The sequence below is a fragment of the Tigriopus californicus genome, chromosome 2 (assembly GCF_007210705.1).
Source record: "Tigriopus californicus strain San Diego chromosome 2, Tcal_SD_v2.1, whole genome shotgun sequence".
NCBI lineage: Eukaryota > Metazoa > Arthropoda > Copepoda > Harpacticoida > Harpacticidae > Tigriopus > Tigriopus californicus.
In genome coordinates this window covers 8,723,619-8,733,983 of record NC_081441.1, presented here as the reverse complement: position 1 = coordinate 8,733,983, position 10,365 = coordinate 8,723,619, and the positions used below count along the sequence as shown (strand labels likewise).

Below are 10,365 nucleotides of genomic sequence, written 5' to 3'. Positions count from 1 at the left end.
AGTCACCAATGAGTACATTTTTGCAGAATAAGCATGGAAAAAAAAACATCAGTTTTTGCTCAGGTTCAATATCATAACTGATTTGGAAAAAAATAAATCTTCAAAGTAGTAGAACGATGACAAGTTGCGACCCTTCGGTGCTCTCAAATGATTACGTTAATCTCTCTCTCAGATCTGCCGGACTACTCGAAGATCACTTTCCCTCGAACCACGGCCATTCCATTGGAAAATCTCGTGCCAGATGCACCTTCCGAAGCCCAAGCCTTGTTCAAGCGATTCATCAAGTACGACTCGAAGAAGCGGATGTCGGCCCAAGAAGCGTTGCAAGATATGTACTTCTTTGTCCCGCCTTTCCCGGCCCGTCAACCGGACATGCCCAAGATCCCCAGCAAAGATCCCGATTCAAAAAGCAAGGCGAAGGAAGCCCAGTCACCTCCATTTGGTAGCGAGGCTTGGGAAACGAAAATGGAGACGGCCAAGTTCGAAGACCTCTTTGAGGATTTATTGTCACTCAAGGTCTAGGTTCATTTCTTTTGCGAGCCTCTCTTCTCGCGGGATTATCCCTCTTCCGCGATCTCGGATCCGCTTTCATCCGCACGATTAGTCCCGCCTTCATCTCGAATGGTGAGCTCATTGGCCAATCCGATGGAGCTCGACGAATTCTGACTGATGACGATTACTTCATCCGCATTGACCACGGGCATGGGACTGGTTTGTATGTTCTGCTCGTCCTCGCCCACATTACAAATCGGGCGGATGCTTCCATCTTGATTGATATGACCGACAATGTGAGACTTGGGCACGCCTCCCGATTCGTGTCGACTCCGACTATTGGCCTTGACGCGGGCGGGTTTACCTTCATGATGGCTCTCAAAGGAGTCCTGACCCACCCCCGGGTCATTACAAATCGGGCGGATGCTTCCATCTTGATTGATATGACCGACAATGTGAGACTTGGGCACGCCTCCCGTATTTTGTCGACTCCGACTATTGGCCTTGACGCGGGCGGGTTTACCTTCATGATGGCTCTCAAAGGAGTCCTGACCCACCCCCGGGTCAGGGTCCACTTTCTCAGACTTGTGCTGTCTTTGCATATGATTATTGAGCGAATCCTTCCTAGAAATTGAGAATAACGCGGTATGGTTTATCATGTCATGAATAAGGGTCGAAAAAATACATATTATTTTTTGTCAAAAAATTAATCAAAAAAAAAAAAGAACGAGGAAATAAGCTATAAAAGGATAATAACAAGTTACACTTCGTTTGATTACCTAAGCATTTTTTGCAGTTTTAGGGGGCAAGATTCCTTAAAACAAGTTCTTCGCGAACTTTTCGCTATTTGGGTTGTGACGTATTATCTTGTTTAGGGACTGACCAAAAAATTGGAATCTATATTTCTAAGCATCTAGAAATCACAATCTAGGACAAATGAACTAAATTATTTATAAAACCATTAGTAACAATATAACCAAATCTAAGACATTCAGGTTCAAATAGCATATTGTATGGTTCACTAAAAAATAGGAAAACACCGCTTCAATTGTTTATAAATCCCAACCAATGCATGCAATCTAAGAAGAAGATGGTCAAGGGAAAGGAACTCTGGGGAAGTCGTAAAGATAAAAAAAAAGCTAAAATATGATCCTATATTTCAATCTTTTAGTTATTTCAGGGTAAGTTAATGTGCTATTTAAATATCATTCGGAATGTTATTTTTCCAAATTTCTGCAAAAAAATAAAAATCTATTTCTCCAAAATGAACAAAATAGTTTCCGAGCTTTTCCGAGCCCTTATAATGAACTATCATCAAAGATGACAAAGATTTTTGATACTCACCTTCGGGTACAAAATCCGCATAATTGACAAACGAAGGGAAACTTGCCCTCATGACGGAACTTGTGATCTCGCAATCGCTTGGAATCTGCGTAAGCTTTCCCACAGATGTTGCACACAAACGGTTTCTGTGAATAGTGACCTCGTTTATGACGCGCCATCGCCGCGGTTGTGTGGGTTCTGGAATAAATCACATACACTGATTCAGCATCATTTATGTACTATGTTTACTCTGATGACTGTTCCAGTTCAATGAGGTCACATATCTGAAAGAACTTCCGTTCAAGATTACCTCCCAAAATTAGCTTATCCCTATACAACCAGAATAAAAATAACTTCCAAATAATGCCCGTATTGTTCAGAAAAGCCTCAGTAACTGCGAAGCGTAGATAAGGTGCATGTTGCACCTTAGAGCTTTGAGCACAAAGTTAGATACATACTCATTCATATAATTTCGATTTCCATCGCTTAGAATCACTACCCGGCCATTTGACACACGGGAAGAAACTCTCAATTAAGTGTTTATCGGTTTACTCGAGTCTTATTTCTATCACACCCCAGTGCAAAAGGTGCTGAGAATCAAGTACCTGAATCCACAGATCTCGCACTCATAAGGTCGATCATTGGTATGCTTGAATCGCACGTGCCGATCCACGGCCGCTTTCTCAACCGAAGCGTAATCACAATGTTGGCAATGAAAGCGCATTTTGTCTTTGGACGTATGTTTGCGGAGAATGTGGTCCTTCAATTGATAATCTGAAAGTCAAATACTGAAGTTTGTCAAGGAAGGGGGAAGGAAAACACCCAAGACTGACCCACATTGATAAGAATCGTTGAAAGTAAATTCTGACCACCCTCCCATAGGTCAATGTTGTATATAAGCCGCATCCATCCGTCATTCTTCCCCAAATCAACAACAAAAAAAAAGAAACAAGAGTCATGTTCAAACTCTCCAAGTACTTGCTGAGCCTCAAATATAAACTTCGGAGGTCCAGATTGGGATCCACCCGGACGAACTCCACCCATCTTCTGATGGCCGCCATGGAACAATGTCCACTTTTGCTCTACTAGGTGAGATAAATCTTGCATTGCTTACCCGCCACTGATTTGAAATCACATTCCGAGCACGTGTGGATCTCTTGGAGATCGTTGCCCATTAAGTCCTTTTTGTGTTTGGTGGCCAAATGTCGAATGAGCGAAAGCTTTTGAGCACACGTGAACTCACTGCAATAAGAACATTGGAACAATTTCTCTTGGAAATGCTGCTTCAAATGGAGCTTGAAGCCGTTGCGACTCTTAAACTCCTTTTCACACTTGATGCATTTCAGCTTGTCATCCTTGAAGGAGTGCAACGAGACGTGGCTGATGTATTGACTTTTGACCAGACACTCGAAATCGCACTCTTCGCACCGAAACATCTCACCGATCCCGTGCTCTTTGTACAAATGGACCTTGAGATCCTCTTTGCCCAAGATGGCACCCATCTTGCACACCGGACACATGAATTGGTCCTTTTCCTTGTGCAGGCTCCTGTCGATCCAACATAACTTTTAAATAAATCAAAATGAATTGAATTATGCATGTGCTCTTACTTGACATGTCGTCGGAGTTGAGCAGCTTTGGGAAATCCCATGGAGCATTCCACACATTGATATTCTTCGCTGGTCGTGGCGGTTCGGATCAATCCGGATTGTCCGGATTCCGCGATCCCGCGAATGGTTAACTCGCAATCCTCGTCTTCCTCCAATTGAACCACAGGAAATTGTAGAGCGTTTGAGTCCCGCGTTTGATCCTCGGATTGAAAAACGTTGTCTTCGCCCGGTTTGGGGGCCGAGGGCAAAGTGAGATCTTTCCGAATCCCAAGATCACCTTTCTTGGAGGAGCTGACCGGGGAAGCGGGCATCTTAGTAGTGCTGATGCTATTCTCACATTCCGGGGGATCGTCTTTGGTCCGTTTCCGCTTTTTGGTCTGCAATGCTAATGGTATACCAGACCGAATGGCCAGCATCTGATCGCCTAATTTCTTGGATTCCGACTCTTCTGGAGGAGCTTGGGTGGAGTCATGGGAGAAATTGGTGAGTAGGTGCCAATTGCCTGGATTGGATGATTTATCCACTTCTCCCGTGGAAGGAGGCTTGGGCTGAGGGTCATCGGCCGGAACCGTCCACGCCCCTTCCCCGCCTGTTTTAGGATTGGTCAGGATCCAAGTCCCACCGGGTACCTCCACTCGATCCACGGCTTCTTCTTCGGAAGTTGTTGGCCCGGAAACCGCCGTTGAAGAGCATTGAGAGGTCAACCACGCCACTTGATTGGCATTCAATGGGGTTTGAATGACCGTGGAATTGGCCTTGGTCGTCGTGGTCGACAGAGAAGCTGCTGATGGGACAGAACTTGACGCCACACTACCAGTATCATTTTCGAGATTACTTGCTGAACCCGATTCGGGGAGAGGGATCTTCTCGAGCACTCGCAATCTGTGGCTCTCTTGGACCCGACTAGGTGTTTGAATGTTCTCAGAGGCGTTGAGCATGCTTTGAGCAATCACTCTCAACTTCCCCTGAGGCGTTTTGGGCATGGGAAAATCCACCGGACCGCTCTCCGCGTCTTGATCATTGGGCTTGACCTTTTTCGGGGCTAACGAAAGCTCGATCAAATCGCCCGGATTCGGGTCGAGTTGGGCTTCATCGGGCTGGCTTCCCACTAGGGGGTTGAAGGTGTCCTCTAAAATCATTTCAGACACGGGCTCGCCCAAGGAAGGATGGTTGTATTGATAGACCGTGTCCTCTTGATGGCCCTCAGGGTGAGATGATGGATGATGATTCTCGTGCTCGATGTATTGCTCATCGAACTGGCTTGAACACATCGGAGTGTTTCCATACTGAGAGTGGTGGCTGTAGGGTTGAGAGTCGAGGAGTTGGGATGAGCCTGAATAAAATGAGCCCCCGCCGTTTGGATTGACATTGGAGTGATCCACTAAGGAGGTAGGACTTTGAACAGCTTGGCCATTGAGCCAATTTCCGCCCGAATAAGCGCCAGACCTGGGATTGGAAACAAAGGCTGGATTATTCCAAGCGCTGAAGCTTGATATGTTGGCACAGTGATGACAAATTTAATCATTGAATCCGTTGAATTGTAAGGGAGAAGTTATTGATTGCGTTATTAGTTAATCATTACCTTTCTTATTTCTCACGTTTTTTCANGCTGAAGCTTGATATGTTGGCACAGTGATGACAAATTTAATCATTGAATCCGTTGAATTGTAAGGGAGAAGTTATTGATTGCGTTATTAGTTAATATCATTCTTTCTTTTTTCTCACGTTTTTTCAAAATTTTTTTTTTTTTTGAACAAATGAACGCTATGCAAAATTTCGTTTCACCTAAAACATGCTCAAATGCTTTTCCAAACAATTTCGAGTCACGGATCAACCAAACGCATCTTTATTGGATCCATGTTCTTTGGAAAATAAGTGTCGAAAACGGGGTTTGGTCCAAAAGTGGGTTGTTAAAAACATCCACAAATGTGGAAAACAGGGTTGGTCAGAAAATTCCGAAAAATGAATTTTTGATAAACGTCTATTAACGTCGAAAATGGAGTCGCTCAAAATTTCCAAACGTGTCCAAAAATGGACCGTTCAAAAAAAAGAACACCACTCACCCGTCTTCGAGAGTGGACCGAAAAGGGCCGTTGTGCGGCTCGGACGACTCCAATCCGGTCGAATAGAGGACATTCTGACTCTCAATATTAGCACACGCCACCCCTTCAGCCCCGCCTACCCCCGCTCCCGCGCTCTGACCGTTCAGCCTGGGCGTCAGAGTCTGAGCGGGATGCAGCGACTGCTGTGGGCCATCCTCGTCCTCGTCCACTTTGTCCGAGGTTTGGGGCAAGAAATCGACCAAACCGTGAATACCCAGACCATGTGCCGCTTGACACACGTGCGTCAACCGCTGACCGGGAATGACCACTTGTCCGCGATACACGAACTCGATCACGGAACTGACGGCCTCGAAATGCAGGTCCAGACCAAAGTCCTCCAAACGAATCAGGACGGGTACCAACACGTTGGCTTGACATAACTGATCCTAACACAGGGAACACAGGGAACACAGGGGGCAGGCATTAGCATCAAGCAGATGAGGTACAGCATACTTGAACCCAAAAGGCCAAAAAAAGGGGGGATATGTAGAACGTGGATTGGAAGTTGCATAGGAGACCGTGGGGGAGAATTTCAGTTCTGGGCGTGGCTGAGCTCAATTGACTAAGCTCTATTGATGACTTGACAAGAGGTTACTGGAGGAATTCGAAACTGAATCCGAGTGAGCTAAGATGTAATGGTTGGAATGGTTCAAGAAATTGGGCTCTCAACTAATATATCCATTTCATAAGGCCCAAGAGGCAAAAGACATTGATTCCTGACAAGGATTTTAGAACAGCCAATCGGAATTCAGGTGGATGGATATATTGAAATATTGAAGACGAACCTTGAAGAATTTCGAGGCCGAGGCCAAGAGGACTTTGTGGACGCGGATGTGACGCTCTTGGCACACGATGTCCAGGTCCAAGAGGGCGTTTTCACCACGGAGGCTCTGTAGGTGATGGCTTTGCAATTGGCTGTACTCTTTCATGTAGATCGTCATGGCACCCACGCCCCCCGATCCGCCCACAACGCCCCCCGAAGAGTCGGACATGTCACCACACGCATAAAATACGACAATGAGTTACGAATCAAGCATGTTCATTGATCGTGCGGTAGGGGGCGCTCTTGAATTTATTTTATATCGTCTTTTATATCGAAGATTTTCCTGCGACATTCGGGTATAGATTCTGGCTCAAACTGTGATAGAGCCGTGCTAAAAATCGACCCGAAAGTTTGTTGATAATAATAAATAATGAAATATTATGGAGCATCCTTGGATGAGTAACACAATATCCATTGACATGATACTATTTCTGGTCATTGTGTCTGATGCTGCATGGCTGTGGTCACCAATCACAATTGAATAATCTGCCAATTCGAACGTCTAAAACAACTATAGTAGAATTTCACAGAAATGTTGAAAGCATGCAATGTTCTTAAGATTCCTCTAGCGGTGAGAAAACGCACCCTCTGTGTTTCACATTATTTGGATGTGAAATCAAACAATGTATGTCAACAATAACAAAGACGCTGAGGGTGGCCAGAGAGTAAAGCTTTTTGAAAAATAATGAAAGTTGGGTTTTCGCCGTCCAAACCGTCTTGACCGCCATTTTTGAAATAAAAACTAATACTGAATACGTTGTTTGCTACATTTCCAATACATATATATATCAGAGTGATTCTCAACTGTTACAAATTGGATGTGACACCTTATCCCAAGGTTTCGTCACTCCTCCGTTCTTTTCGCAACAGCTGGTCGCTCAGTGCTTCGGGAAAATTCAGATCCGTCACACCAAATTCAATTTGATACTGGCATACTGGCTTAACAAGCCCACATATAGGAATGGAAAAATGATTGCTTTCAGAAGTACTTCATGGACATGATTTGACCAGATACAATTGCAATTTCAACTTGTTTGGCGGATGAATCGACGCCATTACGCTTTAAATCATTTCTTCTACTGATGACACTGACATGGAAGGGCCTAACCCCAGCTAGCCCGTCAGCCGACGATTTGTAGGGTTACAGTCAACTTAAAAACGAGAAAGAAAAATGTTTGTTATGATAACAGGTGAATAGATCAAAGATTGAATATAGCCTTAGCTTCTCCATGACTTGAATAGATGACCCCCGAGGAGTTCTGCATATAAACATGATTTAGGGACAACAAGACTGGTTGAATAGCCCGACAGTAATATCGAAATTACAAGTAAGGAAATTACAATAGTTTGTTCCTTTTCTAACAAAAAGGAAGTGCCACACCATTTAGTTTTAACGTCTCTAAACATCAAAATGTAATCGTTGCTCTTTCCTCTTTTGACCTCGAAAACGGCATTTGTTTCTTTTTTTTTCTTCGACATAATAAGAGAAGAAAACCTGGAGCTTTTGTGGCAAAATGGATTGAGTAATAAGTAACAATCGGTTAAAGTGAATTATATTGGATTCAACAGTTAGACGACGTGTGTCTCCCATTCTCTTAAAGGATTGGCATTTTCGCTACCCTGAATTGTGTCGCCCAATCTGGGCTAGGCCTAAGCAACCGTAGGCCAATTGGACCCACTCCCGACCCGCACGCCCGGTCCCTCCTCTTTCTCCTTCCTTCTATCCTTCCTTTCCTTTCGGCTAGCAACTGTTCCATCTCAATCCACGCGCTCGCCAACCCCTTCTTGCCATTCCTAGGAGCCACGGCGCTCCAGCGGTCCATCCAGACCCACTTCCCCATCTTCTGCTTTCATACGACCCGGTTCGACTCATAAGACCTACACCCATAGATCATGTAAGAAGTAAATCTTGGATCGGACCCACCTTCGTACTTTGTGCGGACAGAAATCGACCATAACTCAGCTGTTCTGCACCCAAAAAAAAATTGAGGCATGGTTTGGTGAGCGCATATTTTGAGATGCAAGTATCAGATAGTTACTTGAACGCACATTTTGAAATACAACTGGGTAGAATTTAAGGTTAATCGTATTTTGAAATTTGTTTCCATAAAACTACGTGGACATACCCCATTGTTGATACTAAAGGACAAGATAAGATGCCCTTCAACAAGAAATTAGATTCACTAATCCAAGGTCAAATAATGGAGGAGGCTACTTTTTTGAATCCCATTAGTTGGACTGAAAAAATCCTTTCACTAAGTGATATGATTTTGACAATTGGTAAATTAATTTGACTGGTTGATAAAGAGCTTAAGTCAAATGGAAAAGTACAACATTCATGCTTAGGCACATCGAAGGATGCATAACTTCTAAAGCGCAAAGGAGATGTTTCATGATGTTGGCTTTCTGAAGGCACTAATTGTCTTGCATTATATGTGGTTAAATGTATGAAGATTGGGACATAATGGTTGAAAGCAATCAATTCTACCAATAGATACCAGAGAGAAAACTAATTCAATGGGAGATCAAAATCATCACTTTTGCCAGGTTTGTACCTGGGATCAAAGCCTACTCGGGTCTCCAAGGTCAGTTCCTCACTAGACCTAGAACGTCAATAATTACCAACCAGGTGACAAAATTGGAACTAAAGGGTTTGTTCTGCATTTTCAGTTTAGTCAGTGATAATTACACAGGCAACAAATGTAATTTGAGATAATTGTCTTGACATTAAGGAAATCAAGCCAACTCAACATCTGCTCAATCATAATCTGTTAAACTGCCACCAAATGACGTTAAGCTAGCCACTGAACACCCATGATTCACTACACACTAAAATTTGCATAGCAGCTGCTCAAGTCCATCTTGTGGCCTTTTCTCTCATGCTAGGCGAGGTATGGTCTACAAATATCATATATCTGTGACAACAGCACACCCTCGCCCGGCCACCAAATCCTGAGTACATACACATTGTAGACAGAGGAGAGAGAGAGCTCGCCCAGCCGAACCCCATACAAGAAGGACCCGCTGCCCGCCTCTCTCCACACCAACACCAACCCGCAGCATCCGCGTATTATCGGACCGGAGCCCGTGTCACCTGCCCCCGTCAAATGCTCCGGATCGGGACGCCAGCCGTGTGGCCAAACCAGACGTAGAGCAATGCGGCCCCGCCTTCCGCTCCCGCTCCCGCCAGCCGGAGTGGAACAACCCGGTGGCCGCTACGGGTAAAGTACGGCCACGCTTCGACCTCAGCGGTCGAGAGGGGAGGGTAGCCTGTTTTACTGGCATGTCCGTGGGCTGACCAGCATCTTTAGGGCCTCTCGATGGAGACTCATGGGCGGGTCCATCGTGGCCTGGATATCCCTGGCCTGGAAATTGACAGAGAGGGTCCAAATAGGGGCCTGCCCAATTCCAAAGCTCGGACTCGGATTGGATCGATGGATTCCGTCGAAACTGACCTTAACCTGCAGACCCGGTTTATGACCTTGACCAGTTACCCTGGCTGTAGCTCGGGTTAATGCGTGGAACAAAATGAGCGGGGCCTTGGTTTTTATGTCACGTTGTTAACATGATGTCGCTTAGGAACCTTATATCGCTGATATCCCACCCAAGTCCGCCGCGGGCTGATTGTTCTGTATGTATCCTCGTGGCTTTCAGTTCCGTGTCCGTTGAGATCGTGTATATTGGGCGCTACTGACGAGTCTGTCCGTGATTGTTTCCCGCTCGTGACGCCCGCATCTGCGCTCCGACATCGCCATGAAGCGCTCGAACCGCCCCAAGAACTTGTCCGGGGGCGGGAGCGGCGGCCATCAGAGCAGCGGCGAAGGCGAGACCGCGCTGAGTTCCATCAGCGGCTCTGGGCGGCGTGCCTCACTTCAATGAACAGGTCTGACATCCGGTCATTTTGATGGATTATCAATAGTCCTTTTCATTCTCTTTTGCCTCATCTACTTAGATGAGGATAAATACACGTACAACCACGAGAATACGCTCTAAATTGCCTATCTCTCTCTTTTTT

The 10,365-nt window shown here is 45.2% G+C and overlaps 2 protein-coding genes and 1 pseudogene across 2 annotated transcripts in view; 2 read left to right on the top strand and 1 right to left on the bottom strand.

Moving 5' to 3' along the window:
* Positions 1–522, top strand: part of LOC131893684 (cyclin-dependent kinase 20-like) — a 9,375-nt pseudogene extending 8,853 nt beyond the window's left edge.
* Positions 523–557: 35 nt separating this feature from the next.
* Positions 558–6,557, bottom strand: LOC131892680 (uncharacterized). The gene is made up of 7 exons (XM_059242505.1): positions 6,313–6,557; positions 5,489–5,913; positions 3,426–4,871; positions 2,930–3,363; positions 2,421–2,589; positions 1,837–2,013; positions 558–1,116 (listed from the first exon to the last, which is right to left on the bottom strand). The coding sequence occupies exons 1-7, from the start codon at positions 6,517–6,519 to the stop codon at positions 558–560; spliced, it is 3,417 nt and encodes a 1,138-aa protein (XP_059098488.1). The 5' UTR covers positions 6,520–6,557.
* A 2,775-nt stretch (positions 6,558–9,332) lies between these two features.
* LOC131893683 (leucine-rich repeat protein SHOC-2-like) overlaps positions 9,333–10,365 on the top strand; it is a gene marked incomplete in the record, with an annotated part of 4,938 nt that continues 3,905 nt past the window's right edge. Inside the window, 2 exon segments of the mRNA XM_059243795.1 lie at positions 9,333–9,571; positions 10,005–10,184. Of these exon segments, the coding sequence (XP_059099778.1) occupies positions 10,104–10,184 (81 nt within the window).

Bases quoted from the DNA above. Each gene is read 5' to 3' on its own strand.
- LOC131892680 (XM_059242505.1), bottom strand. From the start codon at position 6,519: ATGTCCGACTCTTCGGGGGGCGTTGTGGGCGGATCGGGGGGCGTGGGT. The intron at 5,914-6,312 runs GTTCGTCTTCAA...TCCCTGTGTTAG, and splicing joins CGGCCTCGAAATTCTTCAAG to GATCAGTTATGTCAAGCCAA. The intron at 4,872-5,488 runs GTGAGTGGTGTT...TTCCAATCCCAG, and splicing joins CGGTCCACTCTCGAAGACGG to GTCTGGCGCTTATTCGGGCG.